At 52.4% G+C, this 15,429-nt stretch overlaps 1 protein-coding gene across 1 annotated transcript in view; it reads left to right on the plus strand.

Annotated features, from left to right (window-relative positions):
- Window positions 1-15,429, plus strand: part of TRPM5 (transient receptor potential cation channel subfamily M member 5) — a 52,665-nt gene that overhangs the window by 7,321 nt on the left and 29,915 nt on the right. Inside the window, exons 2-5 of the mRNA XM_078863774.1 lie at window positions 9,124-9,200; window positions 10,321-10,489; window positions 12,646-12,826; window positions 14,245-14,411. Of these exons, the coding sequence (XP_078719900.1) occupies window positions 9,124-9,200; window positions 10,321-10,489; window positions 12,646-12,826; window positions 14,245-14,411 (594 nt within the window). The remainder of the gene's footprint in view (window positions 1-9,123; window positions 9,201-10,320; window positions 10,490-12,645; window positions 12,827-14,244; window positions 14,412-15,429) is intronic.

The raw sequence follows: 15,429 nt of genomic DNA on the forward strand, positions 1-15,429 counted from the left end.
GTAGTTCAGTCGATCGCATTATATACAATTCGCGTTCGCACGATAAAAAAAAAATGTGTTCCGTCATACATTCATGGCATTATATCCCATTCGCGTTATTAAAACACCACGTGGCGTTATAGGAGAACGGGCTGTAAGTTGTTCATGCAATGCACTGTAGCATAGTTGTGTGTGTTGGTATGGTAAACGTGAGGTTCAGAGGGCATTTAATAAAGTGTTAGTTTACAGCCCTTAGTCAACTCCTGCATGAAGACACCCCCCCGCCCACCCACCCTATGTCAGTCTTGGGAGGTTGTTCAGCCAAACTTCACCACCCAGGTTAGTGAGGTTAGTGAAGCCGAAGACCGGTAAAGATCATCGCTCGGCACTCACCGGTGAATCGAACTCGGGTCTCTCCGGATTCATAGCGGAGTTGCGCTATCCACGGTATCACCGCTCCACTCCCCCAAACGCAGTGGCAAGTGAAAGGCAATAAACAGTAATTGCTTTTACGATTAGAAGTTACCGCAGCCGTAAATTCTAGGTGGTAGAGTGACTGCGCCACCCGGGAGCATTGTTCCAAGTTAAACATTCTCCAGTTGTTTCTTGGATTGTATTTGGTCACCGGTTTGCCCACCGCTCGGTGGAATGTCAACAGCAGCCCGTGGTGGCTGGGCCACTCGCCGTCGAAATGTGGAACATCTTGCACCGTCGAATGTACGGGAAATCACTCTGCAGAGCGCACCACGGGAGGGTGTAAATTTGGAGAACTGTGGTGATGGTGGGGTGTAGGAGCTGTGGTGATGGTGGTGTGTAGGAGCTGTGGTGATGGTGGTGTGTAGGAGCTGTGGTGATGGTGGGGTGTAGGAGCTGTGGTGATGGTGGTGTGTAGGAGCTGTGGTGATGGTGGTGTGTAGGAGCTGTGGTGATGGTGGTGTGTAGGAGCTGTGGTGATGGTGGTGTGTAGGAGCTGTGGTGATGGTGGTGTGTAGGAGCTGTGGTGATGGTGGGGTGTAGGAGCTGTGGTGATGGTGGGGTGTAGGAGCTGTGGTGATGGTGGGGTGTAGGAGCTGTGGTGATGGTGGTGTGTAGGAGCTGTGGTGATGGTGGTGTGTAGGAGCTGTGGTGATGGTGGTGTGTAGGAGCTGTGGTGATGGTGGGGTGTAGGAGCTGTGGTGATGGTGGTGTGTAGGAGCTGTGGTGATGGTGGGGTGTAGGAGCTGTGGTGATGGTGGTGTGTAGGAGCTGTGGTGATGGTGGTGTGTAGGAGCTGTGGTGATGGTGGTGTGTACGAGCTAAGTATTTGTAATGCGCCATGGTTTAATGCGCTATAGAAATTCCATGAAGATAAGATGAGATTAACTATAACACTTAATGCCTAAACAGACGGATGCCACCGCGGTGCAATGGTGAGCAGCGCACCGGACTTGCAATCCAGAGGATCGGCGGTTCGATTCCATGTCGGGGGTGCGGCAGTCGAAACAATGTTAGCGGGGTTCTTACATCCCCGCCTGGCGCCTCTGTTCACGCCGCGGTAGAAAGGGGATCCAACAACGATCGATTTGGAGGTCGCATGTGGCCCGGTAAGGTGTGGCTACCACTACCTTTTCCAAGATGTTGGCTAACAAGGAAGGGTAGGCCAAACACTCTCTAGAGGGCTTTCCTAGAGCAGTGGCTCCGAACCTGCGGTCTGTGGATCGCTGGTGCAGTCTGCAAGGCCGCGGGAAGCGTTCCAACAAACTGTGGCTGATACGTCGTTTTTTCTCAAAACATCACATGTTTTTTGACCACATCGTGGTCCCACAAATAGTTCTTTGAGTGTTGAATCAGAATCTTTATTTATTCTAGAGGAATCCGATGGGCGAAGAAGATCTTGTTCACAGATGTCCAGTAGGCGCGGGTCAGCCAGCTACAACATAGAGTGACCCGTGGCCCCAGGGAGCTATAAACCATCGTCGCGCGAACTTCCCCGGTCATCCTCGTAATAGCAGCAGCAGCAGCGGCGGCTTTTGGCTGGACATCGAACAAAGACGGCGGCCACCGCATCATCATCGCGCGGCGCTTTCAGATGCGCTTCTGCGGCCGCTGGAGCACTCTTCCTTCCGATGTTAGGAAGCTGCTGGGAGCTGTGCAATTTAAAAAAAATTCGATTGAAAACTCGCTTCTTTAGAACTGCCTTTTTGTGTCCAGTTTGTTGTCCTTCCGCCGAACCTCCGATTAGCACGGTTGGCTACGTACGCTGCGAAAGAGGTTCAACGTACACACGTGCATGCAAAATTGCACGCTCACGTCGGCGGTGGTGTGAGCGAGCAATTGCAGGTCCGCGCCTTTACCTTCTCAACCCTCAGTAGTCTATCTCCATGGCGGGACACTCACGAGGTAGGTATGCCGATAAGCATCTGCACCATCCGGTGCTTTGTATTTTTGCTCTCTAGCGCGTCACCTGCCCAACGGCAGACGACGCACGGGGGCCCCATGCTTGCCGGGCAGGCCCTTGTGGGTTGGGTCAGAATGAAACCTGGGGTGATTCTCATTATTATCACCACACAACCAGACGTCGTAGTTAGGGAGTTGGTCGCTCTCGTCCGAAAGGAAGCGTGTCACTTGGTCTTTAATTCGACGGAGTGATGAACGCGGCGCCGAGAGCGATGGGGATATATTTATTGTGCGTCGTGAAGCAACGCGGCGAAAGTGTGATTCGCTTTGTGCTCTGCGAGCATTCTTTGTCGCCCCCGTTCACCTCGCTGCCGCCCTTTACACTGCCTGAGAGAATGCCGAGTGATGTTTATGAAGTCGCCGTAGCGTTTCGCTATGTTTTATTGAGTGTACGTACGTACGTATGTGCGTCGATGTTCTTTCGCACCGTAGGTAGCCAGCCGTGCTACTCGGTTGTTCTCTGACACGCAGTGATGCACTTGCTAGCTTTTGAGTTGTGAATGGAAATTTAATGACCCCCTCCAAAAAAATTGTAGAAAACATTTTTGAGAGTGGGGGATGCGGGGTGGGGTGAGAGGTGTGTCTGGGAGAGGTCAAATGCCTTCAGTATCCAGACGTCTCTTGAGTTTGGGCCGGTGTGTGAAAGCGAACCGGTGCGTGGTTTGTAGACGTGCTTCGCTCAGGATTTCTGTGAAATTGATTGTATACTGTGAAATATCCGATTTGATTAGAAGGGCACTGAAGTGTATCATATTATTATCTGTGCTCATCAGTACATTTCATTCCTTTTTATGTTCACGGTAAAGTGCATATAAACGCGGATAATCGGATGAATTATATGCCACTTATGTTGTGCAAAGCCTCAGATATAATAGGATAGATAATTCCAGAGTAGTTATTTTGTGTCATCTTCTGGGGTTGTTCTCTGACACGGAGTGATGCACTGCAAGCTTTGAGTTGTGAACGGAAATGTCCTGGTCCACAAAAAGAAAAAAGAAAACCGTGGAAATTATTTATTTGTCATAAATGGGCCCTAGATTAAAATATATATATTAGAACACACATTTTTTACTTGCATAGTAAAATAATTGTATTTTTTCATCTGCTATACAGCCAGATAATACGACAAATCGCTAACCTTAAACACCCAGTCGTTCAAAATAGTTGAAGGCAATATAGTACTATAGTAATAGAGCAAGTGCAGAACCACTGAACTGGAATTGAGAGCTTGAAAGCATTTAGCGCGTGGCCCTTGAAAATGTGGGCCCCGTAGCATATGGAACTACCTTTGCTTCTAGGATAACCCGGCACAGAGGACTGCGAGGAAATTGTAATGTCTTTGGGAGACCTTGATCCAGCAGTGGGTTTGATCGTGGCCAATGTTTGTTGCCGTGGTGCACTTCGCTGGTGCTTTTGCGACACAAGTTCCCACGGGGCCACCCTCCAGGAACGAAGCCAACTTTAGGGCCGACTGCAGGTCCCAGCTTGAGCTGCTGCAGCTCGTTTGGCGTGAAAGCATCGAGAAAAACGATAGCTCCAGGATCAAACAAAAAACTAATAATAATACTAATTCTGAGTTCGTGCCACAGATTTGGCCCCATCAATAGATTAGACCTTACGGGGCTTAAGGCCCTCCCACATCAACATTCTCGCCGCCTCCAAACCTTCAGTATCGTAGCCAGGAAGGTTATTTTGACTAACTGGAAAAACCATGAACCACACACTTGGGAACACAGGTACAGTGCGCTTACGGCGCGTTATGGAACACCTGAGCCATAAGCTCAAGGGAACGGAGGGGGAATTCGAGGCCAGATCGCACCCCCCCCCCTCATGCAACACCTGAAATAAATTGGCAGGATGGAGGGTCGGGGGACAGGGACCGAGGGTCAGGGGGCATGACCACTGCAAATTAGACGGGAGCCGGAATCGGAGGGGCGGAAAGAAAAAAAAATCTCGTTTAGTTTGCCTCACGTGGTTTTGTTCCTTCTCTCCCTTATATCAGCTGTGTTGGGTTGTGCACAGCTTTCTCCCATTTGTCATCTCTTCCCCCTTGATAAAAAGTCACCTTTTAGTGAGACCCCCCCCCCCCGTATGGTTTGGGGCAGCGAGCCCATTCACCATCTTTCTACATCCCCTGCTTTTCACCACCGGTTTGGATTGTGTTGACAGCGTGTAGGTGCGGGCGTGCGTCTCCGCAGGTCCTGCACGCCACTGTCTTCCCGTAGGCCTAAAAAAAAATACATTAATAAGCAAAAGATTAGGGGGAAAGTTTATCTGAGCTTTGCGAGTGCCGTCCACCCTCGGCTGACCTGTCCTTCCAACGAACTCGCGGGGAGTGGCTGAGACGGCGCTGACAGGCAACGCTCGTCCAAATATTGTCCCGCAGGTCCCAGCTTCGGTCTCTCGCTCTGCGAGCCGCCCCCCCCCGCGGACGAAGGAAAACATCCCACCGTTATGGGAGTGTCTCCCACCTCGACGGGGTCTTCTCAGAAGGTTATGAAAAAAAGATTGCAAAACCGTGGCGTTTGGGCGTGTGACGACGGGATTGCAAGATCTGTCCCGTGCAACATCTGAACCGAGGAGCTCATCGGGCCCCTTCCTGCTGAAATAATTGTGATCTGAACAGAAAGTGGACGAATCAGTTCATCGCGTGAAATCGCAGTTTTCGCTCGCGATTACGGGAATTGAATTGTGCCGTTTAGAATCGATTATTTATCCAAGAAGACTCGGCGGTTATTATTATTCTGCTTGATTAATTATCCATGCAAAATTTTTTTGGGGAGGGGGGGGGGTGACGCAGCGGTTCGTGCGCTGCGCTATAAAACCGGTGACTGGAGTTCGATTCCCGGCCGCTGCCGATTTCAGTGGCGAGTGACACTGAACTTGAACTTCTTTTGCACCATATGTAGCTAATCGGAGGTGATCACTGCCTGTGGCCAGCCGGTGGATTGACGAAAAGGTTTGCGCATGTCCGTATACAAAACACGTCCTAAAATAAATGTATAACGCGCCTTAACAACGGGACAGCGTATGAATGTGATGGTGGAGACGAGATGAATGAAATCGATGAAAGGAAGCAATGGGTGGCAAATCTGCGAAGACGCGTTGAATGCGGTGAGAGTGAAATTGATTACAGTCTATGAAGATGAATGGATTGAATGATATGGGGTTAATGGGTGAGAGCCATAATAATGAGAATATGAAGAGGGGACAGTAACGGCGGCGGTGGCTCTGAGAGGGAGATGAAGGGGTGGCGTGGTGAGCTCGGGAACAATGAGTGCGGAGACCAAAGTTGGTGAGAGAATGTGACCGCTCAATGTGGATGGGGAAGTTCGTTCCAGTGAAGGGGCGGGCGAGAAGAGAGACAGAGAGAGCGTGGATGTTGAGCACAAGGGAAAGGAGGGACAGGGAGAGAGACAGCAAAGATAGCGGGCGAGAAAGACGACGTAGAAAAATACAAGCGTCACTTAACATTCACGTAACATTCACATAACATATACTCAACAAACGCATAACATATACATAACATATACATAGCATACACAAAACATATACTCAACATATACGTAACATATACTCAATATATATTAACATATACATAGCTATATTTTATTATTTTAAAGGCAAAAATGAGCGAGTCATTCGTATGCTAGGGCTGTCGCGTCGTGTGTGTTTAGACATCGGTAGGTCCGTGGCTTCTCCCGCATTGTCTGCCGTGGTGTCCCCCGTTTTGTGTCCTTGTTGTTGGGAACATCCAGAGGTAGCGATCTTGTTTGCAAGAACGACACGCGTGTTGACACACGTGTTGACACACGTGTTGGTTGCATGGTAACCGGTGTTGTTGGATAATAACGGGCATGGGTGGAGAGAGAGGAGTGGACAAAGGAGACTGGACAATTAATCCCCACGCCCATGACACCTGAGTCCCTGACTCCCTGTGGCTGTCCGCGTGTGTGTGTCCGTGTGTGTAGTGAATGTGTGTAGGTGTGTGTGTATGTGTGTCCGTGTGTGTAGTGAATGTGTGTAGGTGTGTGTGTAGCGAATGTGTGCAGGTGTGTGTGTATGTGTGTCCGTGTGTAGTGAATGTATATAGGGGTGTGTCCGTGTGTGTAGTGAATGTGTGCAGGTGTGTGTGTAGGTGTGTGTGTAGTGAATGCGTGTAGGTGTGTGTGTATGTGTGTCCGTGTGTAGTGAGTGTGTGTCCGTGTGTATAGTGAATGTGTGTGTGTGTATTTGTTGTTTTTGTGTGCTCAGCGGTATAGTGGAGGGGCAAATCATTTCACTGTAAGCCCAGGTAACAAGGTGTCTGTGTCTAACAAGGTGTGTCTGTGTGTGTAACAAGGTGTGTCTGTGTGTGTAACAAGGTGTCAGTGTGTGTGTGTCTCTAACAAGGTGTGTGTGTCTGACAAGGTGTGTCTGTGAGTCTGTGTGTGTAACAAGGTGTGTCTGTGTGTGTGTGTAACAAGGTGTCTGTGTGTGTGTGTCTCAAGGTGTCTGTGTGTGTGTGTCTCTAACAAGACCGTTCTGGCCTTCATTGGTGCTCGCTAACAGCACTTGCCCCTACAGTCTGTTAAGGCTATACGGGGGATCTTTGTCTTTGTGTAACAAAGCTGAGCGTAGGGGGGACCGGCTTTACCGGCCAGATCAGATTTGTGATTTTTTCTGTCCTACACACACACACGGCCGCGTGCCGCACCCAAAGTTTTAGCTCGAAGCGGAATTTTGCAGCGCGGCAACGTTTGGCCGAGTGCGCCCGGGGGTCGATCGCTGTGGCCCCTCGCAGCGCCAAACGCCGCAGGGGCGTCGTGTCGAGACAAATTAAGGCGACGAATTCTCTTGCTGGCATTCACGTTCCATGCCGCGCGGTTGCCGACCGCAGTCCTCTCCCCCCCCGCCCCCCTTCCCCCGAAACGGCCCAAAATATCCGAGGCAGCCCCGCTCCAACAAGGTGCGATCGATAGGAGGTCGCGTTCCTGGCGTCGAGCGAAAGGAGCCTGGCGCAAAGCTAAGCACGAGGATGATGCGATGACAGATCCTGCGGCGTGTCGGTCGGACACCGTGTGGATGATTGACGCCGTGCGGATGATTGACGCCGTGCGGATGATTGACGCCGTGCGGATGATTGACGCCCTGCGCAATTCCGCGATCGCAAAGTCGCCGTTTGTGGCTCTGTGTTCAGCCCCTCCCCCACGCACCGCCTCCTTGCAGTTTTGCGTGGGTCCAGGTTTTGGCTTGACTTTGACATCTCAGCAATGATGATGTTAGATCATAAAAAATTAGCGGCCGTTTGTCAATTCACCCCACGCGCTTTGTCAGTCGGAGCCAGTCGGAGCCAGTCGTGCAAGATGGTAAAAGTTGGACCCGGGGGGGGAGGGTTGGGGGGAGGACCATTTCGGATGCCACTCAAGCCGGGTGACACTACTGCAGCCAGGAATTAAATCCACGTGGCTGGTTTCATGGCCCAGTGCACGAGCCACTGACGCTCCCGCTCTCGCCCACGGTATGTAACGTGCGAACGATGTTGAACGTCTCTCGCACCGCACGTAGGCCAGCCGCGCTAATCGGAGGTGCTTGCCAATAAATAGCTTTTGATCCGCCTGGAGAGTCTCTTTGACGTTCAACATTAACGGGGAGCGCACAACCACTTTTCTTTTCGCGTGCGAATCTTTATCACGTGAAACTACTGATCACCGGGAGCGCGGTTGTGGCACAATTAGTGCGGGATGACTGAGCCAAGCGTACGCTGGGGTTCCCGCGTCCGCGTGTTGCACAACTCGAAGCAAATTTACGCACGGACCTGGCATGAGGCCGTCCCTGGGTTTGCGAAGGCAAAGGTGCAGCCCTGCAATGTCTCGCCCACGCCACCACTGGCAGGTGGGCCCTCCACAAGAGGGAAAGTTTGGAGGGGCTCTCCAGAGGTTCTTTTGGGGGCATACCCACACTTCAGCCCACCACAGGTGACTGAACGATTCACGTGATCTACCCATTTGTACTTCTGGGTGGGCAGGTGTGGGGGGGGGGTTAACAAGCGTGCCGTTCTTCTGCGGAGATTTTCATCGCAAGGCCCGCGGGCCCCTGGCGGCCCCTGGTGGCCTTTAGTGCGGCCCCTGACAATACACAACACGTGAACACCCCCCCCCCCCCATCATCATCATCGTGCTGCTGTAAAACCCCCAATGGTTTCATACGTGTGGCGGCCCTCGCAGCGGTGAAATTCGTCCCCCTCTGAAAATGAGTGAAGAACGCTGCTCGACCGAATGGGAGGCGCGGAATAAACGTTGAGTGGTCTAACCGGCGACCTCTCGACCGCAAGTCCAGGGTGCTGACCACTAACAACCACGGCAGCATCCCAACCCCCACCCCCCTCTAGGTTGACTCAGCCTAAAAACGAGAGGCAGGTGCAGTCATGGAGCTATGCACCTTTAATTAATCTAGATTGAAAACTCGTTTCTTAAGAACTGCTTTTGTGTGTGTTTAGTTTGTTGTATTTACCCCGCATCTCGGATTAGCGCGGTTGGCTACATACTGCGCGAAACAAGTTCAACGTAGTACATCCGTTAATTCATAAGTGGCCGGAGCGTGCATTGTGGTGGCAGCGGTGGTCATTGCGGGCGTGTCCAGCCCGTCGCGTACGCCCGTGCCGTGCCGGCTCGAAGAGGGTGCTCGCTCACGGAACTTGATGCCGACTCCGCTGCTCGTGTGCCGCAGGGCTGGATCGGGAGGAACATTCGGATCCCCGTGTGCAGCGCGTACGTTGCTGACATCGAGCTGGCACACAATGGGCGGTGAGTAGGAGCACGGTGCCGAGATCAGCGCTGGTGGTGATGGGGACGACGATGATGATGTTGCTTACGACGATGATGATCTATTGCTTCCGCTGACGATGACCTTCGTGAGCATGATGATCGTGGTGGTGGTGGTAGTGGTGGTCTTGGTGGACTGATGGTGATGATGATGCTCTTGCTTCTGCTATGGTAATGAAGATGTTAAGCAATCGTGGTGATGATAGTGGTGGGATGATGATGATGATGATGGAAACTCGTTTCCGCTGGTGATCATCGTGATGGTGGTGATTGGATAATGTTGACCTATAGCTTCTGCTGCTGCTGATGATGATGTTGTTGATGAAAATGGTGACTCATGGCAGTGATGAATGACAGTGCCCATGGTAATGAAGTGATCATTGACGATGATAACGATTATGATGGCACGCCTGTTTTTGCTGATGATAATGTGATGATAATGACGTTGCTGATAACAATGTGAGTGAAGGATGATGGTGACCCTTATGTCACTGCTGCTGATGGTGATAATGATGCTGATGTGGTAGTGGTAACGGTTTAACTACTGGGGAGACAAAGGCGGCCGGGCAAGGTGCTGGCCACCCATCCTCTACTCGCTGACAGCACTTGCCCCAACAGTCTATTAAGGCTACAGGGAAGATCTTAATCTTTGTATAACTATTGCTGCTTATGATGATGTTGGCAGTGCTCTGCGTTATTTTTAACCTGCTGTTACTGATGTAATGTCAGGGATGCTCGTAACTGCTGTTGCCGCTGCAGTTTCTGATGATGAATTGGAGGTGGCACCTTCCCTGCTGCTGTCCCGATATTCTAGAATGCCCTTCCCGCCTTGCTGCCCGTTCCGGGTTTGACAAAAATTTGCACGAATATCACGCAAGAGAGTGTTGTCCTGAAAAGTGCATGACAGCAATCATGATGATTACAAAGATGATGCTGATGATGACTGTGCTTATGACCATGTTGATGATGATGATGATAACAACGATGATGATGATGCCGATAATGACTATGATGATGACGATCATGACGCTGATGATGATGACGATCACGACGCTGATGCCGACGATGAATTAGGACACTGGTGGTGGCATCCCTGTTGCAGGGCGACATGTCAGTGCGGCTCCTCCATGGCTCTGCACACTCACTTGGCGCAGCAGAACAACACTCACCCCGACGACACCGTGTGGAACCCCGACCTGCATACCAGCGACGAGCCCACGGATGCCTACGGCGACTTTATCTGCCAGGGTCTGGGCAAGTCCCAGCGCAAGGTGCCACCATGTGCCACGGAGATGACACGGAACGCACAATGAAGAGCCTCGCCTCTCATCTCACTCTACTCCCCTCCACACATTCTACTGCCTCTCTCATCTCACTCTACTCCCCTCCACGCACTCTCCTACCTCTCCCCTCTCATCTCACTCTACTCCCCTCCAAGCACTCTCCTGCCTCTTCCCTCTCATTTCACTCTACTCCCCTCCACGCACTCTCCTACCTCTCCCCTCTCATCTCACTCTACTCCCCTCCACGCACTCTCCTACCTCTCCCCTCTCATCTCACTCTACTCACCTCCACGCACTCTCCTACCTCTCCCCTCTCATCTCACTCTACTCCCCTCCATGCACTCTCCTACCTCTCCACTCTCATCTCACTCTACTCCCCACCACACAATGTATTGAATTGTGTAACATCTCTGTCGAGTGTCACTGTCGAGTGTCATTGTCGAGTTTCACTATCATCATGGCCAGTGGAAAGCCCATGTCGCTGTCCACTATAAATGGGACTGCGTTATCCACCAGTGTCCAGGTGCCGCTACATTTACCACGATGTGTTTAAGAGTCGCACCCCGGAATCGTGACATCACCGATGAACTCTCTGGAGGTGAAAGTTGTTCCCCAACTGATAGATAGAAACCGTTGATGAGTGAACAGGAACCCAGTGTCAACAGAGGTCTTTCTTTTGTAGGGAGATGTGGGTAAATATAACTACACCCTAAAACAAATGTATGCTTTAAGCAAACGGACCGTGATCACTCAAATACTCACATGAAGCGAGAAGGGGGTTGGCGCATTGGGCTCTGGCTGCGCTATGAACCCGTGCGAGCCGAGATCGAGTACCGGCCACAGCTAACATCGGTGGCGCGTGATGCCGGAACCAGACGCTGACCACGCGTGCTGTGACAACCATTTTATTTTGCCCAGTTTGAAACACTTTCACAGGAAGGGTTGAAAGCGTTTATGCGTTGGCCCTGTCCGTCTGTCGAGTGCATACCTGTCAACCCCTTATCAGTGCCCTACTGAATTACAGACCAATTCAGACCTTATTGCTCACCCCCGTGCCATTATACATCTCAAACAGTTTTAAGTATTAAATTTGATTATTGATGTCCTTGATGCTACTTATCATGCTACTGTCTTTGATCTTGCATGCTGATGCTGTCCCATAAAATTTTTTATTTGGCCATATAAAAAATTTTTCTCGTATTGAAACAGCTGTGCGCCGTATGAACCTGAACTCAATTTCCCTGTACATGAATTCGGGGTAAACCATGTGAGTTGACACGGTATAGGAGTGGGGCGGTGGGCGGGGGTGGGGACGGGGGGCGGGGCGTGAGGACCAATCTCGTCAAGTTGACCCATTGTGAACGGGACTTTAGCGTGAGGTTTGTGTTGCTGTCCGGGATCTACCCCGAATTGAAAGGCGGCTGAATTGATCAAAGGGTTGCCTAGAAGTGTGAGACGCAAACAACTCGAGGGGAAAAATGGCGACTTGCAAATAATACGCAAACACGTTTTGCCCTGACAGTTTTTCTATCGGCGTCCATGCTGCCAACGAGAACTGGGATGATGGAGGAGATGAATCACCTTGAGATTATCATCGACTACTGTTGTCATGGTCCATTACTTGGGTCACTTAAAAAATGGCGGCTGTGCCACCATCCTGCCACCTGAAGGTGGGAAACCCCCCACAGAAGCCACGCCCAGCGTGACGCGACTGCCGATGACGTCACCAAACCCCGCCCATCACCTCCAATACAGCGGCAGATTTGAGACTCTTTTTCCGCCGGAACTATTTTCGCGCCATCTGATGAGTCGAGCGATTTGTCGACGAATCGATGACCTAACCCTTTCCCCTTCTGATGACATACATATACATATGTCATCGGGAGGGGACAGTCGTGTCGCTGCAGTTCCCCTGTGGCGAGTAACAATTTCTTTAAAAACAACGCCGCTACGCCTCCCTGAAATAAAATGAACGCTGAACCGCTTGCAGTTTCTGTGATTCGGAGGCGAACGTCTCAAAACGGGAAAGTATTAAGCAGTCGGAGACCCAGCTCTACTGCTAATTTAATACTTCTGAAGATGATTTTGTTATATATATATATGAAAAATGCGCGTATGCGAACTCACGTTGTCCTTGCCACCAGTACGCGCGGGTGTCATACAAGACGAGCGCAGACCTGCTGTACAACGTGCTCACGCGCATCTGGGGGCTGCGCACGCCCAACCTGGTGATGTCTGTCGTGGGCGGGGAGGCCAACTTCCAGCTGAAGCCGTGGGTGCGTGATGTCCTGCGCACGGGCCTCATGCGCGCCGTGCAGAGCACAGGTCGGTGTGGCGCGATGCGGCATGGCGCAGAGCGCGTGCGGTGCGACGCGCGGTCCGACCTTGCGTGTGTGAGGTCGCTAGTCCATCCTACTGCTACTCCCTGCTCCTACCCCAAAGCTCCGACGAGGCCTACCCCCAACCCCTATCACCACTCCTACCCCTATCACGACATCTATCACTACCCAACCTCTATCACCACCCCTATCACCACTCCTATCACTACACCTATCACAACCCCAACCTCTACCCACTACACCTATCACCACCCCTACCCTAACCCGTCCTTAACCACTCCCACCTGCCCCTCTAACTGTGACCATAACTACACCACCACATTTAGCACCGTACAGAGCCAACCGTGCTAATCGGCGGTGTGGGGGAAGGACAACAAACTAAACACAAACGGCAGTTCTAAAGAAATTAGTTTTCAATGTTCGCGACGATGTGTGCGCCACACAGCGATGCGTCGCTCCCTGCCTTGGCCATATGGACCACCTCCGCTGGCCGCGTGCGTTCACCCCCCCCACCCGTCGTCTCCGCGCTCTCTCCACTCTCTCCGCGCGCTCTCCACTCTCTCCTCTCCGCGCTCTCTCCACTCTCTCCTCTCCGCGCTCTCTCCACTCTCTCCTCTCCGCGCTCTCTCCACTCTCTCCTCTCCGCGCTCTCTCCACTCTCTCCTCTCCGCGCTCTCTCCACTCTCTCCTCTCCGCGCTCTCTCCACTCTCTCCTCTCCGCGCTCTCTCCACTCTCTCCTCTCCGCGCTCTCTCCACTCTCTCCTCTCCGCGCGCTCTCCACTCTCTCCTCTCCGCGCTCTCTCCACTCTCTCCTCTCCGCGCTCTCTCCACTCTCTCCGCGCGCTCTCCACTCTCTCCTCTCCGCGCTCTCTCCACTCTCTCCTCTCCGCGCTCTCTCCACTCTCTCCTCTCCGCGCTCTCTCCACTCTCTCCTCTCCGCGCTCTCTCCACTCTCTCCTCTCCGCGCTCTCTCCACTCTCTCCTCTCCGCGCTCTCTCCACTCTCTCCTCTCCGCGCTCTCTCCACTCTCTCCTCTCCGCGCTCTCTCCACTCTCTCCTCTCCGCGCTCTCTCCACTCTCTCCTCTCCGCGCTCTCTCCACTCTCTCCTCTCCGCGCTCTCTCCACTCTCTCCTCTCCGCGCTCTCTCCACTCTCTCCTCTCCGCGCTCTCTCCACTCTCTCCTCTCCGCGCTCTCTCCACTCTCTCCTCTCCGCGCTCTCTCCACTCTCTCCTCTCCGCGCTCTCTCCACTCTCTCCTCTCCGCGCTCTCTCCACTCTCTCCTCTCCGCGCTCTCTCCACTCTCTCCTCTCCGCGCGCTCTCCACTCTCTCCTCTCCGCGCTCTCTCCACTCTCTCCTCTCCGCGCTCTCTCCACTCTCTCCTCTCCGCGTGCTCTCCCAAGGTGCGTGGCTCATCACGGGCGGCCTGCTCACGGGCGTGATGCGCCACATCGGCGAGGCGGTGAGCGAGCACTCGATGGCTCGCACGCCCGCCGAGCACAAGGTGGTGGCCATCGGCATCGTGCCGTGGGGGCAGCTCGCCGGGCGCAAGGCGCTGCTCAACAAGCGGGTGAGCGCCGACGCGCCCACGCCCGGCCACGTCGCACCCCGAACCGATCCAACAAAAACTAAACTACAGTCGGCTCTCGATTATCCGCGTGCGGTTTTTCCGATTTGTGGATTTTGACTGCGCAGCTGAGATTTTGACATGAATTAATAACCCATGGGTTTTTTCCTTATGCCCAAAATATTAATCTAAAAACAGTATCGCATAGTTATTCTTGGAAATGTTTATTACATGTCACGTGCTTAAACACATGTTGCTCCAGTTAATCCGAAATCCACACGATCACCTCTACAGCACAGTAGTTGCATATCTTTATAATAGTGGGCGGAGTTTGATTGATTTTGATTGCCGTGGCTCTGCTTTCCATTTAGTTGGCCAAGTCTTCGGCGCAGGAGCAGGAATGTGTTATCACTGAGCACGCACATCGATCGTTAGTTTTTGGCATCGCGATCCGTGGATAATCGAGAGTCTACTGTATTTTTATTTGACCAGGTAAGGCCCACTGAGCTGTCATAGCTCTTTTTCAGAAGCGACCTGGCCAATCACAAATGGCAGCCCGACGAAGTGGCTTACCATCACGTGGAATTTACCGCAGCACGTCGATTACAAATGTGGAGGGAAAAAGCGGAGTTTCCACGTGACGACAGGGGGAGAGAGAGGGAGAAATGCAAACTCTAAATATACAGCAGCAGGCATTGTCAGGGTCGGGATCGAACCCACGACCTCTTGCATACCAGGCGAGGCAGTTAACATCTCCTAGCCACCGCGGTGCCTATCGATCGGGGCCGGGCCAAGCCACGAGATGGAGCAGCGCAGGGCCGGGTTGTTCAGGGCGCTCAAGCAGCCAGTTCACTCACTCTACCCGCACAGGGAATGCTGCCGCTGGGGGGGGGGGGGCGGGTTACCCTTCGGAAGTTCGAGATGAGATGCGTGACCTTAGGCGCCCTGAGCTGCCGAGGAATTTAAGCAAGCGCTGTGCAAATGCAAGAGGAAAGTATTACTATTATAAATCGTGTGGTGC

Source organism: Lampetra fluviatilis, chromosome 16, assembly GCF_964198595.1.
Source record: "Lampetra fluviatilis chromosome 16, kcLamFluv1.1, whole genome shotgun sequence".
NCBI lineage: Eukaryota > Metazoa > Chordata > Hyperoartia > Petromyzontiformes > Petromyzontidae > Lampetra > Lampetra fluviatilis.